This window comes from Perna viridis, chromosome 4 (assembly GCF_037379345.1).
Source record: "Perna viridis isolate PV_CMFRI_1.1 ecotype Kerala chromosome 4, ASM3737934v1, whole genome shotgun sequence".
NCBI lineage: Eukaryota > Metazoa > Mollusca > Bivalvia > Mytilida > Mytilidae > Perna > Perna viridis.
This window is the reverse complement of record NC_142448.1, coordinates 43,124,453-43,147,623: the sequence shown is the minus strand read 5'-3', so window position 1 is coordinate 43,147,623 and position 23,171 is coordinate 43,124,453. Positions and strand designations below refer to the sequence as shown.

General features: G+C 32.8%; 1 protein-coding gene across 2 annotated transcripts; it reads right to left on the bottom strand.

Moving 5' to 3' along the window:
• Nucleotides 1-4,580: 4,580 nt before the first annotated feature.
• LOC148620176 (THO complex subunit 4-like) lies at nucleotides 4,581-16,778 on the bottom strand. Of its 2 annotated transcripts, XM_088580840.1 has the most exons (7): nucleotides 16,436-16,778; nucleotides 15,633-15,860; nucleotides 14,082-14,237; nucleotides 8,752-8,899; nucleotides 7,931-8,054; nucleotides 6,984-7,137; nucleotides 4,581-5,554 (listed from the first exon to the last, which is right to left on the bottom strand). In XM_088580840.1, the coding sequence occupies exons 1-7, from the start codon at nucleotides 16,667-16,669 to the stop codon at nucleotides 5,540-5,542; spliced, it is 1,059 nt and encodes a 352-aa protein (XP_088436966.1). In that variant the 5' UTR covers nucleotides 16,670-16,778; the 3' UTR covers nucleotides 4,581-5,539. The 2 variants fall into 2 exon arrangements, with proteins under 2 accessions (XP_088436966.1, XP_088436967.1); XM_088580841.1 differs by lacking the exon at nucleotides 15,633-15,860 and having other exon boundaries at nucleotides 16,436-16,775.
• Nucleotides 16,779-23,171: the final 6,393 nt, after the last annotated feature.

Sequence of the window (23,171 nt, the reverse complement as noted above, 5' to 3'; positions counted from 1 at the left end):
CTAAATTTCCAAATGTAGCTGTTTTCGGTAATAATAAACCGATAAAAACTTCAATGTTTCACTTGTATGTTTTTAAAGTAAAAGACACTTATGAAAAAAATTGCGATAGATTAAGGATGAAATAATTCATCCGATATTGATGTATCACGATACCTTTGGTCAAGATACGATACGATACACCTGACCAAGGTTTCGATACGGAAGAACATTGATCGATTAAAACACTTGTTTTCAAACAATTGATGAAATTACTATGCAAATAGTAAAGCAGGGTATGTCTTGTAAGAAACATCCATTAACCTTTGATAAGATCAAAGTTATGACTCTTAAGAATAAAGCCTGGCTTCAACAACATTCTTTATTTTAAAATATGTTGAATACATTTTATTGCAAATTGAATAAAATATACAAGACAACGTGCTATTGTGTATCGTGTCATCACCCTTGTATCACGTTACTTAACAGATCGTGAAGTTATTGTATTGTTACAGCCCTATGAATAATATTAAGACATTTGCTTAGGCAAAATACAGCTAGTTTTAAACATCAACATGTTACAAGTCTGCTTCTTTTACTATGTTTTTATTCTATTCCTCTTTGTGACTTTCTTCTCAAGATCAAAAAGATGATGCATGAACTTATATGCATTACTTGTTAATAACCATCAAAATTACAATTTTGAGATATTAAAAATAAATTAATTGTAGTTATGAATAAATGTATTATATAGCAAGCCAGTTACATTAAGAATAAATCAGAATTAAAGTAGACATGGTAAACATGACCTCCTAGTTGTTCTAATTCCTTTATTTTATGTAACCATCAAAAGGGTTCAGGTAAAAATCAAAGAATGCAAGCCACTTTAAATGGAAAGTTTTATAGAATGTGATCCAGGGACAAAGACCAGACATGGAAAACAGACATACACAACAAAGAACATAAAGGAACTAAAATCATACATACAAAATAACAAAAGCAAATGAGCAACTCGAACTCCACTAAAAACTGGGAGCATGCTTACCCTACCTGTGTGAACTGGACATTAAACTGAAGATAACGGAGACAAGCATGCACTAGCAATATGAACTCCCACAAACAACCGGGAGTAACATCAGGTGCTCTGGGTAGGATAAGCATGTCCTGCTCCGCCAACGACACTTTCCATAAAAGTTTTCAGTCAATTTGACGCAAGTGACAACAAAACAAAATGACAAATTATACTTACTAAACAACATTTCGATATGTCCATTAAAAAAAAACAATATCAGTGTTGTATAGAACGTATAAAATATGTAGAAAGTATTTGTATTCGGCTCGGAAGGGGAGTAACTGCTCGGTAGAGCCTCGCAGTTACTTCCCCTTCCTTAGCCTCACACAAATACTTACTAAATTTTCTGTAAACACTAATATTGTATATTGTATATATCAGGTTGAATGGATCGCCAAGCGGTAAAATGATTTACTAATTAGAAATGGAAAATACCTCGGACAATAAAAACCAAACGTTCTATCAAAATGGTTTCCTACGATCTGATAAGCTTCCTGTTTTATTTTATGCGTATGTATTTAAAAGCCAAAAAAAAAACAATTCAACATGAAACATATAGTCTGACAAGATTGACTCTGCACGGTTACATGCTGCTCTAGACATTTTCTGAAAAAATATCAGCCCAATTAAGGCCACCCATTGTGGTCTTTCTAGCTTCTACTTGTTACTCTTAGTAATATTTAAAAATACACACACACGCACCGATTGTTTAACATGTTCTACATAACAAAGAACCTTTGAAGGAATAATCGCTTGACCATACATTTCTTTTTTAGATGTAAACTTCATGGCCTGTAACCACTATGTTGCAAAATATTTTTTGGACATCTATTACCTTCAACTTTAACACTCTTCTTACGTTTTGTTTAAATCAAATGTTAACTTCGGGTAATAATCCAAAAGCCACTTTTTGGTGAATTTTCTGAGATGAAAGTGCCTTTTGTTGAAAAAATCTAAAGATCTGGCAGGGGTTGTGGGGTTGCCTTCAGCCCTCATGCAGGTTCAAAGTGTGCAGCCTTGGGAGCAAAGCTCTGGAAAATATAGATTTCAGGGTTTTATTTTACCGAATTTTGGAATGACGTGAGAATGGTTAAATGTATTTTGCATTTATTTGAAAAAAAAAACCCTTTTTTTATTATTTACACAATTTATGATAGTCAAAACAAGAACTTGGAGAAACAAGTCAAAAATATATCTCCTTCACTTGAAATTCGTCCTTTTTTTCTAACATTTCATTTTAAATGTTCGTTCTTTGTAACTTTTCTTCCAGAAAAGGTCGTTGATCCATGAGGAGCAATGTCAACTGGTTTCTTTTTACGAATAACCTTAGCGCCACCAAGATAACAACTTCTGTTTTCAGTCTGGTTCATGATTCAGTCGTTACCAGAATCCAATAAGGGTATCCACTCAGAACAAGTTTTTGCTTTCAAAAGCTGTGTAGAAAACTTTCATCCCTGATTTAGACATGAACTACCAGGCAGACTCATTATATGGGATTCAAAAAAATAGAGTGGCCTCAACATAACATGAAAAGTTAGAATGGTTCCTACTTTTGCAGGATGTTTAACAAACCCAACAATGGGATAGTAACTTTCAGTTAATGAAAACTAGTGGAATAAGCTTAATAACCATGCACATAAGAATAGCATTTAAGCCAATGTCTTAAAGGGGATAAGATAGTACAATACAGTTAAGTCATTTCCGAAAATTTGGTCTCATTTTGTTGAAATAAAGCTGTTTCTAGAAATTTCTAGCGTTTTATTATAAAAAAGCGCATGTTTTTGAAACCCTTGGTGTGTGGAGGTTCAAGTCACTTTTAAGTAATTTAGTGATTATTGTTATAAAATCCAGTAGCCATGGTAACATACTGAAAAAAATATTACTGAGTTTTAGTACATATCAGGAGTGCCTTTCCAAAACTAACAGCCAATTACTGTTTTATAAAATATCAGGCACTTAGACACTACCACAGGATGAAAGCATGCATGGAGGTGGAAAAAGGGTAAAAATAATAAGACCCTTTTCGATTCATTCTTTCACAATTTTAGTTCCAAACGTTCTTGCGAAATAAGGTATTCTGAAAATCAGCCATCTGATGCTGAGGAGAGAACCTAATACGGCAGGGGACTGAAACGTTCCAAATACCATTCTTCCTTTAAATTACACCTATATATCATTACATATATTACATCTGTCTATGTATAAATGCTTAACTACATTTAAACAATGTATCCACCAAAATTAAACTTTTAAGTTTTACAAAATATGACCGGGGTAATTTGATGTGGGAAACAGTGTGCCTTAATATAACTGTATAGTGCATCCTAAAAAAAATATCAACAGCAATAATGTTTGCAATTAGGTGTCAGTCAGTAAGAATCAGGCAGTAGGTGAAACAAGGTATTGAAAAACCCATCATTTGATAGTGTAATTTGACTATTTGCACCATCAGAATCAAGGAAAACAAGAAAGATTTTCCATATCATGCTGGACCATTGAGTTACAATTTCATTGTAATGCACTGAAAATGAAAATTTCAAGGGCAGACAAGTCTGCCAAAAACCCTCATTTTTCTAAAATTCTATTGAAAAATTTCTGAGCAAATCCAATAATGCAAAGATCAAATAATGGTCTTTCCAATTAAAAAAGCATCCTTGAGTGAAATTATATTGTCAAATTTGTAGGGTTTCGACATGCAGGTTTCTGTTTGTTTGTTGGGGTTTAACTTCCGAGCAGCAATATTTCAGCTATATTCAGACAATGAACATGAAATGGATGATATAATGAACATGAAATGAAAAAAAAAAAGGATGGGTCACAAGAATAACAAGGTCGACAAATTTTGATTGCCACTGGAAAAAGGGGGGATGGGGAAGATCGGGCAATTTAGCCTCCTGTGGCGGAGCGCAAAGGTTACTACTCCTATCGAATACCACAGCAGGGTTCTTTAACGTGCGAGGAACGCGGCATCTTTCCCAACACGGTGCACTACTATGGTTTGCGGTCAGGTTTTCTGTATTATAGCCTGACAACCCCAGCATGTAACACCCCAGGGGTGCCCCATTCCACCACCTGGGGCACACATCCCAATTGCTCTGTGGGCAAAGCGCCTAGCCCCCGGCTAGGTTTCTGAGCACTATTTTGTCACATTATACGACAAGCTTAGCGCTGCTGCAGGCCTATTCTTTTATCACCCGGACCTGCACAGGGGGTGCAGGTTTTTGATTTTCCCCACTTTACCCAATTCTTACAAACACTTAGACTTAAAAACCACCTTAGATATTAAAAGGGACATGGGTATAGGACGTAAATATTGTCTTAAAAAGAAACAAAAAGTTAAAATGTTAACAATTTAGAAATAAAATTTAAAATTTTACACTTTCTGTACTAATAGAGACATAATTCATAATTGATAAAATAATTTCTCATGGGCGGGCTTTTGTAGGGGGGGTGTTGGTGGGGTGGGGGGTTTATCCAGGGGGCTTTTGTCCTGATCCCAAGGGACATACATGTAGGCACTCCAAAACTAAGATTAAGATAATAAATCGACATGTATTTGAAATTATTTCTATTTACAATAATCTGATGTGAAATAAGAAAGATGAGATTTCATTACATGGTGAAAATACACAGAAAAAAAAAACTAACATAAAAATATAGTACAGAAAAACTTTGAATTGTGGTAGTTTCAGGAACATGACTTTTTTCACTAAAACAATTGATTTAAGACATAAAAAATGGCAAACAATAAATAAATAAGTCACATAAGAATTCAAGAAAGTAATGACTGGGACTTTGACTGGGTCATCTATACTGGATGCAGTGCCTCCTTTAACAAATAAATTTTTCTTCATTTTTTGACACTTAATTATTCTAAAATAAACAACTTAGTTTATGTTAACACCAAATGATTACCCTTTAGTAAATGAAAATGTACAATAGGACATTTTATTTCTCTGACATCTTTAGCCTTTTGGCATATTCGAAACATAATGATTGAGCACTGAATAGTTCAACTACATAAAACTTGAGAAAAAAAAAACAATGGTCTTCAGTATTCCTATCACAGGTTCTTCTGAGTTCTGTCAGAACTAATGTTAAAATATCATGAAAAGTAAAATTAACTAAACACCATGTACAAAAAGTAAAATGATAAAAGGTGTAACAAGGTTAAAACCATGAGATTTGATTCAAAACAAATGCTGAAAAATCTTGTGTTTGACAATAACAACACATTTTTTTTTATTTGTTTGTCAGCATTAGACCCTATCACTGGTATCTTTAGGGTATACAAGGCAAAGTAAAAATGTATGAGTCGAGATCACCCTTGTCCTACAAGCCGCCAATATTAATTGATTCTATCTCATTCAAGACACTTCAAAACGTCCTTTTGTCCACAGACTTGGAAAGATTTTAACACAATAAGTAGTCACTTGGTCTGTGGACTGTCTCTCTCTTTATATTGTCTGTCCTAATCAACTGAAATCATCCTTAATCAGTTTCCATCTGCAAAAGACAACATAATTGTTTGTTAACAGCAAAATATTGGGAAAAAAAACATGCATATAAATAAGATAAAGTTTTTTTTAACAACAATAAAATATTGAGTTATTCTGACAAAATCATTAAAATTAAAATTTTTTTAGTTAATCAACCATAAAGAACTAAGATTCAAATGAGCAAAAGATAGTCTTAGTTTCATCTTTACTGACACAAGTAATTAATAAAACACTATGACAACAAGAAATTTGTAAATGATGATGGCTCACTAAGTGATACACCCACTTTCAATAATGATATCAGGAACATATACGAAATCCTCGTAAAATAGGAAGTTGTCAAATTTTCTGAAAATGAATCCCACAATATTGCATACATACAGAAAGAATGTTTTAAAATTTCAAGCCACTGTGATGAGTAGTTGATGCATGAAGTGTTTGTTTGTTTGTTGGGGTTTAATGTCTGAGCAGCAATATTTCAGCTATATTCAGACGATGAACATGAAATTGATGATAAAATGAACATGAAATGATGATGAAATGAAAAAGGGATGGGACACAAGGACAATGGGGTCGACAAATTTTGATTGCCACTGGAAATAGGGAGAGGTGGGTAGGGTCGGGCAATTTAGCCTCCTGTGGCGGAGCCCTATGGTTCCTACTCCGGGAGAATACCACAGAAGGTTTTTTTTTAATGTGCCAGAAAGGTGACATCTTTCCCAACACGGTGCACCACTATGGTTTGCGGTCAGGTTTTCTGTATTATAGACTGACAACCCCAGCATGTAACACACCAGGGGTACCCCCTTCCACCACCTGGGGCACACATCCGTTGCTCTGTGGGCAGAGCGCCCTAGCCCCTGACTAGGGTTCTGAGCACTATTTAGTCGCCTTTTACGACAAGGTTAGCGCTGCTGCAGCTCTATTCTTTTGACACCCGGATCTGTAGGGGTCGCATGAAGTGTGAGTAAACTATCAACTTTTAAAAATATAATGTCAAAAAATAAACAGTCCTTGGTAATCAGGAAGTTGCTTTTTCCAAAAATGGACCCTGCCATTAAAATAATGAGTTAAAATTACAAGCCCCTGTGATAAGTAGTGGCTGAGAGAAGGGTGAGGAAAATTTCAAAGTCCACGGTAAACAGGAAGTTGTCAAATTTTTCTTAAAATGTATCCCACCATACAGGAGGAATGTATTAAAATATTAAGCTGCTGTGATGGGTAGATACTGAAACATGGACAAGGGTAAAACAGTATACTCCCCAATCCTTCGAAACAGGTATAAAAATAGATTTGTATTAAAGGCTGATGAAAAAGTTTAGTGACATAACAACTGAAAAAAAAAATAGATTTAGTGTTATATAAGAGTGTCTACCTGTAACTTTTGCCAACCAACGTAAGTGCATTCTTTGCTTAATTGGAAATTTTTTTCTCACCTTAGAATTATAAGCATCTAATTCTGCATCTAGCTCTTCTGCTGTTCTTGGTTTCTTGTTTCCACCACCACCACGACCCCTACCACCTCTTCCTCCACGACCTCTGAACCCACCACCACCTCCACTTCCACCTCTTCGGTTTCCACCTCCAAATCTGAAACGTCAGATTTGTTTATAAAGTATAAAAACTTTATGTATACTTCTTATTTCACATTCGAAGTAATTTTTTCCAACTCTCTGTTCAAATGCTTCACAAGACCAACATTTTGACATATCCACAGGAGTGTGAAAACTCATAATTATGAGACAAAAAAGTGTTTAAGAAAAAAAAAAAAGATCCCAAAACACAGATTTTAATATTCAACATACAATATATGTTTTTCTTTCTTTAAAAGCACATTTAACAATTAATGATTTTGCACAAGAATGACTGAATTTAAGGTTAGTTTTAGTGTAACATATCATTAAGTTTGAAAATGTAAAAAATTATATTATACATTTAATACTTCAGTTAAATACAAGTATGTCTAGGCATAAAAAAACAAGAAAAAAGATGCTTTGAAGCTGAAACTGATGTTGAAATTAACCATTAATTACTTATCATTTGTCCACTGTATCATATATACATGTACTATTATGTTTCAGGTATCAGTCATCCTTAATTAAAAATATCTAAGATGGTGAAAGATGTTGATTCCCATTCATGAATGATAACATTAATTGAATGCCGTAGTAGTTGTACAGATATACAATGTAGTAGACATTTTATTAAATATACAAACTGAATTGTTTGTTAAAATTCAACAACTCTTTAGAAAGCTGTACCAGCAAGTTCCTAGCTGATGGTTGAATAGTGATATGGACTGTGACAAAATGGTTTTTATATACCAGTTGTCCAACAGCTACTTTATTTCAATGTGATATTATCTTATGTGATTAAAGCTTACCCTCTTCCTCCTCCTCCTCCTCCACCACCACCTCCTCTTTTGGTTCCAATTCTGCTTCTGTTGAACCCTCCTTCAAATGACCCAGATTCTGAGGCACCAATCAACTGTATATTCATTGGACGACCTTTTGAAATAAATTAAGACTAACTGAACTTAAGCTTTAAATTGAATCAACTTGAATAAAGAATTGAACTTTCTTTGTAACCCTAAACATGATTTTACGAGGTCTACAAAGTGCAAATTGGCAAAATCGGAAGTAAATATATGGTAAAAAAAGAATCGTAGCGGTAAAATCCGGATTGAAAATAGCAGAATTCCAGTGAAAAGCGGAAAAAAAATCATGTCTGAAACCTAAAATTCATTGGCCTACTTATACAAAAATATGATTAAATCATAAAATCAAGTTTTCTCATGTCATTTAATAATATTATTTAAGAAGAAACACATTTTCTGATTTGATAAAAAAAATTTTTTCATCAACTCTAGACCAAATTTTGTTATAATACTATGATGTCCTCAATCTTCACGACATTTTTTGACTTACAATGTATAATGCTTGTGCTGCACTTCTGAAAATGGTGTGCGCGATAAGATTGAAGTTATTTCTTTACAGGTAGAAAAAAAGATGTAAAATGGTACAAATTTTTCCTCTCAATTTGTATTAAAAATATTGCACTTGACTACAAAGAATGTTCCAATCAATCATTAACAAAAATTGAACAGCTTTTAAATACTAGCCTCTGATCAAATCAAAATGTAGTGTATTCATGACAGTAAAGTTTACATTTATCCACATGTACTTTATCTGTTCTTAATCTTACCATCTAAAGGAACATTATTATATTGTTTCATAGCCTTGGCAGCATCTGAATTTCTCTCATAGATCACTTCAGCTGTACCAAGAGATCTGCCTGATCTGTCATAATGGATTGCTGCCTTCTTTAATGGACCAAACTCTGCAAACAATTCCTATTCAAAAAGATGAAAATTGTTAATTAAATTACTGTACCACCAAATATAGTTGTTTTTTGATAAAAATAAACAAACAAAATAAAAAAAGAAAAAAAAAAGAAAAAAAGAAAAAACTGCAATGTTTCACATGCATGTTTTAAAAGTAAACAGACACATGTGAAAAAATAGTGATTAAGGAAGAAACAATTATGACATTGATGTATCTTGATATTTTAATCAAGATATGATGCAATACAGTACATTTGACCGAGGTTTCAATATGAAAGGCCATAGATAAAAACACAACTTTTATCAAACAACTGATGAAATGACTATGTGAATGGTTAAGTAGGACATGTTTTGTGAGGAAAAATCCATAAATCTCTGATAAGATCAAAGTTAAAGACTCTTAAGAATGAAACCAGGCTTCAACAAAATTCATCATTTTAAAATCTGTTGAATATATTTTATTCAAATTAAAGAGGCTTATGGGTATTAAAATTCGCGCCCACTGTGCAAGGCATGCACATGTTTTCTGAATTGCATCACCATTGTCGTTAAATTATTACTTCGAGCGGATTTGTTTAGAAACATTTCCTAATGACTCAGTTAAACAAGATTTGATAATATCAATTATTTTTCAACGTACATGTACAAAAAATTAAAGACTTTTTTTGTGTGTGTTCAAATTAGATCTTGTTATTATCGTACTTTGCTTCAGGTAATGTTTGTGCCCATACTGTAGTAATTTCAACGAAAGTAAACTGCTTTTGATATGTACCTATGGTAAATTTCTGTCTTGAAATACTATGAAATAGATCTACATGTAGGTACACTTTTCAGCAGCTTTACTATAAGTCATCCTTGACTGAGAATGAATTCTGTGGAATGACAGTGTAAGTTTTGTTTTTACATTCCTATCGTTTCGAAAATGTTATGTTGGTGACCAGATGTGAATATTTCCCACTATTAAAAGCTATTCATGCATTCAGGGTGCGTTCATGTTGATATATTTATCAAATATTGGTCTTAAAGAACTTGATTTCTGACTTTAAATAACATTTTGTGTAAGCTGGAAAAAAATAAAAAGGTAGGTCCCTTCACCAAGTTTTCACCGAGTTTTGAAAATCTTAAAAGTCTCATTTGAACAGGTATACTCTTGGTCAGTTTTCTTTATGTTATGACCCAAACTAATCATAGAATTGATTGAGAACCAATCGTATAACACTGCATGTGGTAAGCAGTATTCTAACTAAGACTAGAGGCTCCCAGAAGCCTGAATCGCTCACCTTCTTGAATTTTGCCTTTCAAAGGCAATAAATAAAACAAGAAGTTGTCCAACAATTTTGACTCAAGAAGTCTTTGGTAGGACTATCACAAGATCTTTTCAACAACTGAAAGTTCCTTTTATTCTATCATAGCTTTCAAGATATTGATTGAAAACTATTAAAAAAAAGTCATATTTCCCCCTTTCAAGGGCAATAACTCTTACAAGGAGTCTGAAGGATTTTGTAGCCCTAATAATATGGATCATTTCAGCAATTGAAAGAATTTGGATAGACCTAACAGTCTAGGAAATATATGTGAAAAACTACTGTCTGATCCTTATGTTATATTTTTAGTAATGGCGGCCATGTTTTTTGACAAATCAAAAATCCCCCACATCAGTTCTATGCAGTATACCCAAAGGAACATTCATACCAAGTTTGATTCTAATTAGTCAAGTAGTTTCAGAGAAGAAGTTTTTTGTATAATTGTTAATGACGATGACGGACGCCAAGTGACGGCAATAGCTCACATTGCTAAAAAGGGATACCACAGTTCATTTTATCAGAATCAAAAAGGCTCATCTTAAGTGAAAGTATGAGTTTGCCTGTTGTATTTATGAAGTACTGGAGCCTAAACTTATAATGGAACACTGTATAGATACATTTACATGTAATTAATAAAGATTTTTAAATGTATTTTTAATTTTGTAGTGCTTACATTAAATCACTTAATGGCCATTTTATCCCAAAAATATGGAGGAATTCTTATGTAAAATCACTATGTACTCACTTTATATTAATCAAGTTATATAAAATCTTGCCACCCAACATCTTCAAGCAATTTCATGGAGAACTCCTAACATGAAATAACCCCACACACATTCTACATTAAATTCTATTTAGTTATCCTTACATAAAGAACTTCATACACATTCTACATACAATTTAATTAAGTATTCCTTAACAAAAATCTCTCCATACACATTTAATATGTAATTTTATCATTTTATCCTTGTATAAAATCCCTCATAACACATTCTACTTAAAATATATCATATCACCCTTACATAACCTTACTCCATACACATTTTATATGCAATTTTATTATATTATCTTTGTATGAATTCACTCAAAACACATTCTACATTCAATTTTATCATGTTATCCTTATATAAAATCACTCAATACCCATTCTTCATTCAATTTTATTATTTTATCCTCATTTAAATCACAATAAACATTTTACATTCAATTATATCATGTAATCCTTATATAAAATCTCTCCATACTCATTGTACATGCAATTTTATGTTGTTTTTTTTTAAATTTATATATAAAACCACTCCATACACATTCTTCATTCAACTTTATCATGTTAATCATATTATCCTCATTGTCAATTCACTCAATACACATTCTACTTTCAATTTTATCATCTAATCCTTATATAAAATCCTTACATTCACATTCTACATTCAAGTTTATCATGTTATCTTTATATAAAATCAATTAATACACATTTTATATGCACTTTCATTATTCTATCCTCATGTAAAATCACTCAATACACATTCTACATTCAATTTTATGAGGTAATCTTTTCATAAAATCACCCAATACACATTTTTCATTCAATTTTATCATGTTAACCTTCTATAAGATCACTCCATACACATTCTACACGTAATTATATTATTTTATCTTTAAAATTATTTTGTGTGTATTCCTTTCATCTTCTGCTTACTGCAGAGTTCAACAAACACGTTCTATATTTTAATGAAATATAACGAAGTAAACCCAGGGCACCTATTGTAACTTAAACCTCATTTTACTGACTTAAGTTACTCTTAATTATAACCTACATATTATAATGTAACCCTTATGTTTTATGGGACTCAAGGTACATGTAAATAAGCAAATGATGACAAGTCTAGAGCTAACCAAATACAATGTATTCAAAGCCCTCAATCAAAGGAAAAGTACTGTAAACAGGGTTCGACGTTAACTTTTATATTCACTTGTCCAGTCGGGCAAGTGACATATGTGATTCACTTGCCCGAAATATTGAAATACTTGCCCAGAACTTTGTGTCACTATATAGTGTTTTTTAAGCAAAGAAATTACAAGTATTCATGTGAGGAGTTTTTATTTCACATCTTTAGTTTAACAAATGGACAACAATAACTATCTTCAATAGAATTTTATTTCTCTTTTTCTCTCATATTTTCGAAGTTTTCAATACAGATTTCTTACAGTTTTCCAAAGTAAGAAATTCCATAAATAAATTGCGATGTTCAATTGGATAACGAAAATAGATGTACAATTGGACGCATCCGATTGGTCGACATTAATATCATACCATCTATTTTTGGCAAAGGGAAAATCAGAAAACTATCCAATGATAATCTAGGTCAGCAAGGTCGGGAAGAACGGTGAACTATACAGAAGTAATTTTCGATGTTTTAGAGCTGCGATGATCAGAAATAATGTAATTTGGGCACATATTTTTTTCACTTGCCCAGTCGGGCAACTTTGATGTCGTTTTTACTTGCCCAGACCGACGATTTACTTGCCTGGGCAATCGGGCAACCGTTAATGTCGAACCCTGTGTAAATGAATACCATACACATAAATTTATGCACATTTTTTTGGATCATATGGTCAAAGCCAAGGTTAGAATATGTGTGTCATTGTATCACTTAGATTTTCAAAATCGGAGATTTTTCAATAAAACCTACCTGTTTCCCAACAAAAACTTTTTTATTTAAATATTTCCATCAAGAATTTCTCCAATATGATTGTAATCACAAGCCAGAAACAAACTGAAATCATTCCAATACTCAAGTTATCATGTAAACATGACTCAATTCTCAACATCTGTGATTTTCCAACAAAAACCTTTTAAAATTTTTCCCAAATAGAACTCATTCATGATAATAAAAGTTAGAAGCAACATGCAAAAAATATTAATAAAATGTATCTATACATTGCCATGTCTGATCATTTAGTAAGACTAAGATGTAGAAAATGACTGATTTTGACGAGATAATGTCAATTTTTGTTGCCATGGGACCACAATTTTTGCCATTAATTTTTCTTAAAAGCACAGTGACATATACTTTTTGTTGCATTTTTCTAATCTTCACTACTAATGGATTAAAATTTGAGAGTTTAAAGAGTAATTAAGGGAACCAAGGTTATAGCAGTAATCAAAAGAATGTAATCCAGGGACAAAGACCAGACATCGAAAACAGACATACACAACAAAGAACATAAAGTAACTAAAATCATACATACAAAGTAACAAAAGTAAATGAGCAACTCAGACTTCACTAAAAACTGGGAGCATGGACCAGGTGCACCGGTAGGGTAAGCGTCCTCTGCTTTTCTAGAAACACCCGTCAAGTTGCCCATAAAAAGTCAAGTCAGGGGGTAAAGGAGATCTGTAATTCAGTTGTTATATTTTTTACCATATTTGGTAGGGAATGAAAGAATTTCCTTAGAATTCATTGTTAAATTTGGGTGAAATATGTGGAAAGTGACCTATATTAAAGGGTCGGATAGCCAGCTTAGATGGTTGGTGACCCCTACTTTTTTTTGCATTTTTCTAATCCATATATTATAAGGTTTCAAAGTGCAAAGTTTGAGAAAAATCTGTAATTTCAAATTTATACCCTTGAGCCTCCTTAAAAAAAAATATATAGGACAACATGCTGCTGTTTATTGTATTGTCTCCCTTGTATCACACTACATATCATAATTGCATTTAGAAATCTATAGCAAACCAGTTACATTCAGAATAAAACAGAAATGATTTAACCATGAATGTTTATCATGTCTACTATAAAGTAGACATGATAAACACGACCTCCTTATTTTTCTAATTCCTATTTTTTATGTAACCATGGTAACCATCAGGAGGGTACTAGTACCTGAATATCAGAGTCATTGACGCCGAAGTCTAAGTTAGAGATGTGAAGTTTTCCGGACCCACTGCTGAGGCCACCGCCTCCTCCACCTCCTCTCTTTACCACTCCAACGTCTCCATCAAACATATCATGTTTCCACACATCTGGCGTTTCTTTTGACTGAAATTAAAAAAAATATTACTTAAATCAATATAAATCAACAGATGTGATCTTCAGCAGATAATACCAATGTTGCCACTAAGGTCATCAGTTCCACATCTGTTCTGTCACTATTGTCAGTGTGTCAAACTAAAAATTTCAGTTTCCAGTGATTTTGAGGCACTATAATTTGTGCCAGTCTGAACAAATTGGTTTAATTGGAGAACGAATAACAAAACTGTTTAATCAAGTTCTGCACACACGTTAAATCTTCACGCGTTCTTGACATGAGTAGTCACAATGTAGTGTTTTGGGTTTTTCACAATAACCAAATGATTATCCTACATTGTATTTATACTATAAATTTTCTCTATAATCTATTGCCATTCTCAACATGACTGTCTAATTTTGTGATTAGCAGATTAATATTTGTGTTGTGGCATTTTTGGCAGGCTTAGTTCACATTCTGAATTATCAAAAAAAATTTTTCAATAATTCACTGCTATATTAATAATGTAATTTCTATACATGTACTTGTAGCTTATCCTGTATTTGGGAATTGTCAATGCAATATAAGAAAAAATTAGAAAGCATTTTAGGAGTAATTTGAGAACCTATTCCATCATGAAATCACCTTATAACGACTGTAAATTAAAACAAAATCACTGATTACTTTAAAGAAATTAAAATTTTATCCATAGACCACCTGAATTTTTCATACTCAGGCAACTGGTCTGCTTCCAATTTTGCAAACTACATCATGATTATACTGTCAATCAGTAAATGTAACTTTTGGACAAGCTAAGTCATTAATCATAAAAAAAAAAAAAATCCTACATGCATACTTGTGTGAAGAAATTAACATACTACATGCAGAGCAAATAATGTTAGTAAAAAATTTTAGAAACATTTTGAAAGTTGCATTAATGAAGTTAGAATTTGAAGCATAATTTGTTAGTGCATGAAAGTCAAATAAAACAGCAATACTTGAATGGTGGGTAAAACCTTTGAGATGACCACCTCGGGTAACTATGTACTTCTTGTTTCAAGTGAAAATTGAATTACAACAGGGATTGTGAATCGTGAAAATATTGAGGATTTCATTAAGGATTACAGTGAAACCTGTCTTAAACAGACACTTGATAATTTCACTGTATCAGTTATAATGTATTCTGCACCTTAAGTCGAACACCTGTCCAACTTGAAACAATCTCAAGTCCAAATGGAAAAGGTGTTCGGTTAAGACAGGTTTTTTGAGAAATATTTTGTCCAGCAAAATATTCTTAATTAAAAAGATTGCATCAACTTTTACTACTTTACTTCCTGTGCATTTAAGCAATAATCAAATAAACAGGCAAAAGCAGGAGAGACAACTAGTACATTTTACCCAAGTAGAACATTTCACACAGGTCTTACCCAACCGATATAGCCACTTCTTTGTCCCCGTCTCCGGCCATCAGTAGGGAAAAATCTGCCCCTCTGAAACTGCCTTGATCTACGACCTCTTTGAAATCTTCCACCCCGCATACCCAATCGATTTCTTTGGCCACTGCCTCTTCTTTGTTTGTTAGCTGTTCTGTTTATCTTAATTATGTCATCTAAACCCAAATCCAGTTTATCAACCAATAAAAATAGTTCCTTAGACTGTCAAATTAAATGCACTGTTACACAGTAATCTCTAACATCACATTTCCATGCCAGTGAAATGAGAAATAAATACATGTAAAAGTTAAACACATTCCTACATGTAAGATTTCATGTGTTCCTTAGTAATTTTGGAATTACTGATTGTGTAAAACATGGTTTTGTTTCAATTTTTATACATTTAAGTTTTACTCACAAGTCCTACGCTTCAGTTATAGGCAGTGGCACTCTTGAATTTTGATCATTTGAATAGAAGTGTTGTCTGATAAGCATTTCCTTAAGACCATAACTACATATAGCAAATCTAAAGAAAGTGTAAACCACAAATAATTTGCTACATTTGTACAATCTTTTACAATTACTGTATTTCACTTTCAAATTTTCTTTGATGCAGATCAGCAATAAATGAAACTTCAGATTATTGAACTTTCCATTTTGGCCAGATCAAGAACCATGAATCACAATTAACGTTACTGACAATACTGTACTGTACAACTACTGTTTGACAACCAACAAATTACATCTCACAAACAAATGAAAGTTCAAGCATACTCTTAATTAACCCTAATGCATACCCGTGTAAAATTAGATCTTCCTGCTCCTCCCCCGCTTCGTCTTTTCTGAACACCTCCTCGGAAAACGCCGCCTCCGCCTCCACCACGGTTTTGTCGACCACCGAATCCACCACCACGGCGTCCTCTTGCACCGCCACCGCGTCCCCCTCGCTGGCCGCCTCTGCCACCACGTTTTGTTCTAGTCTGTTTAATGATGTCATCTAAACTCATATCCATTTTATCTCCCATTGTCATGTCCCTCTGTCGTGGCTTTTATTGATGGAAAATCAATTTGCCGGCTTCGTTGTTCTTCTCGTGTTCTATCTGTTTGAAGAAAATGGCGGCAGCAAAGTGTTGCATGCTGGGTATTCTTTTCTGTAAATTAGTTCTCTCCCTTGGTACACCCGATATGCAATGCGGATACTGGTACCTCCTCAGGTTTACTTGGGGGGGGGGGGTTCTCGGTTTAATACGGGACTAAAAGAAAAACTTGTTATCAACTTGTTATCATATTTATTTGTGGCAATGAGACAATACTAAATACAATAATACCAGGGAAGAGAGGGCGCGGGCTTGTTTTGTTTTACATATTCTTCTTCAGATATGTATTCCCATGATATTAGGGACCGGTCAAAATTTGTCGCCACATAGGACCAGTGCAAATAGCAGTAGGACAGATACTCTTTTGATGTAATGCTTTTGTTGGGACACTACTTTATCTTACTGATAATATCCATAGGACACATGTTTTCTTTACGAACAAATACTTTGAACTAATTTTTTTGTTAACTTAAAAGAACAAACAAACAAATAAACAAACAAGCAAACTATTTTAACAAAAATAGTGTACAACATATAAATGCAGTAGAAAATACAACTATTTAATTCATTATAATTGGAATAACTATATGTATTAAAATAGCAATAGCTTTATATCAATACCTCATTTGTAAGATCTTTAATACACTTGTACTGTATGTGTTAATATAATATTTTCAAATTAAAACTTTATAAGAAAACCATGATAGGACACCAACTTTTTTCTTACCAAGTCGACATAGGACATCATATTTTTTTCAAGTCAGATAGCCATAGGGTTGCAATTTTTATTTAGGCTCTTATTTATTTATTTATTTATTTATTGCACCGGTCCTATGTGGCGATAAATTTTGACCGGTCCCTTAAACGAAAATATCAAATTTAAAACAAAGAATACCCGATCAAGCTATTCAAAATCAATATAGCTGCTTAAGAGAATAAATAAACTCTGTTTTTATAAAAGTTTATAAAAAATCAAATTGCACACCTGCGTACATCAATGTATGCAAATTTAATCTGACAGATCCACAATTTGTAAATTTAGGATATAGATCACTATCTTGCAATTGAGAATGGACGCTACCAAAATATCCCCAAAAGTAACCGTATTTGCACTTCATGCAATACTTCACAAATTGATGATGAAGTGCAGTTTTTCATACACTGTCCAGCCTATAAATAACCCAGACAAGTTCTCATCAACAAGATAAAAAAACAAAGACAAAAGTTTCTTTTCAATAACAGAAAATAACATATCTTTGATATTAAACACTAACTGATTATTCTGAAAGCCTTAATTGAATATATAAATAAATGTTTAGCTTAGTCAATTAAATAAAGTATTATATTAGTTTGAGGCACCTATGATATATATGAAAAATACTCTGTATGATGTATTTCTGGGAAAAAGTCACGGAAAAAATCAAGGATAAAAAAGTCTCAGGAAAAAATGCACTGGAAATGAAGTCACAGTTTATACATATGTGGAGTTTTTGTGGGAAACATTAACTGTAAATGATAAATTATCATTCGCTTTTCATTTAATATTAAAATTAAATAATTTTATATTATCTTTGTACATTACTGTCTAGAAAGTTGAAAGTTGAATTTTTATCAAAAATGATTTTGATTCCATTTTCAACCTTATTATGTGCTTTTTGTAGAGGTCATGGGTGTCAAACTACACTACTGAGACTGCTAGAAGATTGGCGATCAGCCCTTAAGATAAACCACTGTGTTGCTGTATATTTGATAGATGCGTCTAAGGCATTCGATTGCCGCCCCCCGAAATTTTGTTTGATAAATTATCAGCATATGGAGTTTCCAAGCTTTCAGTATCCTTCCTTTATTCCTACTTCATTAATCAAAAACAGCAAATCAAAATTAATAGTATTCTTAGCTGAGGGCGTGCAGCAATGATCTATCTTTGGACCTCTTCTTTTCAATGTATTTATAAATGATATTTCTTTACTTCATCAAACATGACACACTATACCTTTATATACAGATGATAACACCTTGTCTTTTTGTTCACCTGATTATGATGAATTATTGTATTAATTTCGACCTTAGAAACCGAATAATTGGAGCTGATTGAGTGGTTTAGAATACATAAAATTAAGCTAATCCTGACAAATTTCAGGTCCTAACAGTTGGTAAAAACACTTTTGAAAAACAACAATGTATCAATATTAATTCTGCACATTCATCTAGTGAAGATACTGTGAAGCTCTTGGGTATTGAAATTGATTATTAACTCAATCTTGATATTCATATTGGTAATTTGTGTATGAAGGTATCTCAGCAGCTAAATTAACACTAAAACGTTTGGGTCCATTTTTGAATAGACACTCCACGCTCGATACTTTCCATAGATTTTCAATACTTTTATTCTTAGCAATTTTATTTTTCGCCTTTTGGCATGGCATTTCTGTACTGGTCAAAATTCTAAAAAAAAAATGGAAAAATGCAAGAAAGAGCACCCCGTTTTGTGTATGATGATATGTCTAGTTAATACGAAGAACTTTTGGGTCGTGCCCGGATGCCATCTCTGCATATTAGACAAAAAAAAAACAAAAAAACAAAACAAAACAAAACAAAAAAAACAATGGCTGTTGAAACCTTCAAAATCCAGAATGATTTATCACTTGTATGCCTACGTGATCTACTGTGAAATCATATGCATATACTTTTATGTACAAAAATATGCTGCAGTAGATATCCGTCAGGTCAAAACCAACACATATGGTAAGAAAAGTTATATCCCACAGGTCAAAACCAATACATATGGTAAGAAAAGTTATATCCCACAGGTCAAAACCAATACATATGGTAAGAAAAGTTATATCCCACAGGTCAAAACCAACACATATGGTAAGAAAAGTTTTCGGTTTTCTGCAGCTACTTTAAGGAACGGTCTTCCGAACCATTTCAGGAAAGGAAGGTCTGGAGTGGCTCGGAATGTTGCTTCTATGCAAATAGCTTCTATCGCTTTATCTGTTTTTTGCTACTCAATAGCGCTATGTAAGTGTGCATGAATTTTGATAATTTACTAAATCTTATTATGCTGTGCACAAAAATGCTTTTTATATTGTCCATGTATGTGTTGTAAAATGCGCTAATTACTACGCTATTTTTTATATTACCAATCTATGTTTCTATGTTGTTTAAACGTGTATGTATTTGGTGTTGTTTTGCTTTTAAGCGTGGTATGCCTATTTGTTTATGCAATCTCTATGTTTTGCATGTCACGTGTATGTGATATATATATATATGGTCATTCGGTTAAAAGCTCCCCACAGCATAATTATGTTGTCCGTTAATATATGTACCGAATCTAAATAAAGTTTTCGTATAATAATAGAATCAGTAAAAATGAAGTATGAAAATAGAACAGTTTTAAAATAAACAGGTTTTTTAAATGGCAAGGAAGCTATTTACATGTAGTTTCTAAATTTACTTATTACATGTATTTAAAAGGGGGCTACATCTACCAGAACAAAGATGACAATACCAAGGGCCTGTTCTGCATAGCAGAAATTTGCTTGTTTTTAAAATTATCATTTATAAATCTAACTAATCATACACACTGCAATGAAAATAATTATGAGACAACATGCTGACGTTGCCTACGCTGTTGCATCATATGCGGTAACGTCGGAATTCGACGTTTGGCGAAACTTTTCATTTCTTGCTTCATTACAACTATCTCCTAAGATAAGTTAAAATGTGCATTTTATATACATGTATGATTTTATATTACATGTACCAATAACAGAATTTAGGCCTTTCACAACTTAGTATTTCGATTGGAAGAGCTTTCTGTTAATAAGAAAATTGGGCTTTCATCAACTATAGATAGCCGCTCATTGATGAAGATTTTCGTTTCATTTGCTCATTTGCGTCAAAAAATGTTTATGACTCCCCTTTCTACTTTCATTCTACCTATTCTACTCTTCTATACCTTTTAAAGTTCTATTAATTCTATGTTGTGTTTTAGTCATTCCACTCCGATCGAATGCCTTGTGTCTAAACTAAGAATTTATTCAATTCTGTTTTTTTTAAAATTTATATCCTTTCGTTTATTTATAAGACAAAATAAAGATACTTTTAGTCTTTTTGTATACCATCGATTTCGAATTTTTTTTTGTCGCTTTCACTTGCATTTTCTATACTTGTAATTGCAGAGACGAGTATAAGTGTCTGGTTCTTGTTATCTAAAGCGGAAAATATATCCGTTTTATTTCCCCAGTTCCCGATCGACGGAAAACGTTTCAAAGAGTAATCAAGGCAACCAAGGTTATAGCGGTAATCAAAAGAATGTAATCCAGGGACAAAGACCAGACATGGAAAACAGACATACACAACAAAGAACATAAAGTAACTAAAATCATACATACAAAGTAACAAAAGTAAATGAGCAACTCGGACTCCACTAAAAACTGGGAGCATGGACCAGGTGCACCGGTAGGGTAAGCGTCCTCTGCTTTTCTAGAAACACCCGCCGAGTTGCTCATAAAAAGTCAAGTCCGGGGTAGACAAACGAGGAAAGGAAAACTATGACCCGTTGAATACATCAAACGTTCAAAAGTGAAAGTTTGGCAAATCGCTCTACATTTGTTTTGTTCGAACTTTATCCGTTTTAAACGATTTAAATCATAAAAAAATGAAATATGTGTATTCCTTAGTGTTTGTACTATTACAAAGTGTCATTATTTCATAGACGAAATTGCCAACTGATTGTAGAATTGCGTTGGAGCATGGAATTTTCTCAACGAAGCCGGAAAATATTGAAATCTGACATTTCTTGAGACCTTTTCAAAAAGCCTAACCTTTTGTTTGTACTGAAAATTTTATCAAATGCCGACGTAGAATTGTTGAAAGTATGTACATTTATAGGAAGTATTAATCGGAAAGGAATATTGTGTGAATAAGTTCTTACGTTAATAACACAATTTGATTACTGAACACTTCTAGAAATCTGACCATTTAACAACACTTTCATCATTGCGTTGAATATTTTTTTGTCTTAAATTATGATAATTATCTTTAAAAGAACATATTTAGTTATTCTTCTACGCAATTTTGGCGAATTTCGTACCCTCTGCAGTAGCGCAAATCACTATTTTAGCTTTTTCGGACCTACAATTCGTTCCACCTGACAGGCGGAATTTTAATGTTTTTACGGGTTTTTGACAAGTTTAATTGATTGTAAAGAATTAGAAGGACCATTTGGGACAAATATTCTGAACTAATTATTTGTCCTGATACCAACAATATACAGCTGTCACATATTCACAGTTTTGATTGTATACAATAGTCATATATAGTTAAGATAGGTGTGTGTTTTTTTTTTTTGTTTTTTGTTTTGTTTTTTGTTTGTTTTTTTTTTAAACATAGCCGCAATAGCGTGCGTAACGTCGCTTCAATTGACATGTGCATGAAACATACATGTGAACCTACCGGCGGTAGTTCAATTCTACCGGAATTGCAAACCTTCCTACCGTTCTACCGTTGAAACAGAAAAAACACTACTGCTTTCCGAAAATAATAACAACAGGAGATGATTGACAATTATCCCAAGGTTTAGTGGCACACGCTAAAATGGTTAAACGATTTTATAACCGACGATTGGGACTCATTCAAGTCATTGTGTAAACATTAATGCTGTCAAAATGCTGAAACGTAATATTTCATCTCCTGCACCTCCAGCCAAGAAAGCAAAGTAGTTAGTACTATTCCAAATCCAATGCTGCATGAAGTCAAAGTTAAAGTGGTGCCAAGACAGTAATGACTATTTGAAATGAAATCATTTTGATGCATATTTATGCAACAGTAGCAATTATTGTGACAATTTTTAAATGAAAATTATTTAATTAATAGTAGCTGTATAGTATTGTAATGATGACACTTTTAAATTGAAAGTTATTATGTTCATGCTGTTCTTGTTATGTAAATATTGTCGTTGATATATAAAATCATTAAACTGTTTAAGTGTTACTCCATCAAAAAGGTCATTCCAAATAGAGTATTCAGCATTTTTTTTTCATGGAAACAGACTTAATGCAAGGTTTTCCATAAGTTCACACATATTTGACTTGTTACGCCGCGAAAAAAAAACGCTGATAAAAAAAACCTCCAGTTTTCAAACTCACTCTCCAGATGAAAAATGACAAAACTCCAATTTTGAAGGAATGACTTTATCACATGTATGAATTGAAACATACTAGGAAGTAGGATATTTTTGAGAATTATGTATATTTTTTGTGACTTTTTTTCCTGTGACTTTTTTCTTGTGACCTGTTTTTTTTCTTCTGTTTACTGATAAGTATGACAACTAGGTTGGTGCATACCTTAGTTTTCAAAAATGTGTGTATGTTTGTGTGCATGTGTGTGGGTGTGACCATCACATATCTTAAAATGTCAATATTAAGCTGCA

Excerpts from the sequence above, each read along its gene's own strand:
- LOC148620176 (XM_088580840.1), bottom strand. The coding sequence starts at position 16,669 with ATGACAATGGGAGATAAAATGGATATGAGTTTAGATGACATCATTAAA. Across the intron at positions 14,238-15,632 it reads GAAGTGGCTATATCGGTTGG|TCAAAAGAAACGCCAGATGT; the intron begins GTAAGACCTGTG and ends TTTTAATTTCAG. Across the intron at positions 7,138-7,930 it reads GGAGGAGGAGGAGGAAGAGG|ATTTGGAGGTGGAAACCGAA; the intron begins GTAAGCTTTAAT and ends CTGACGTTTCAG.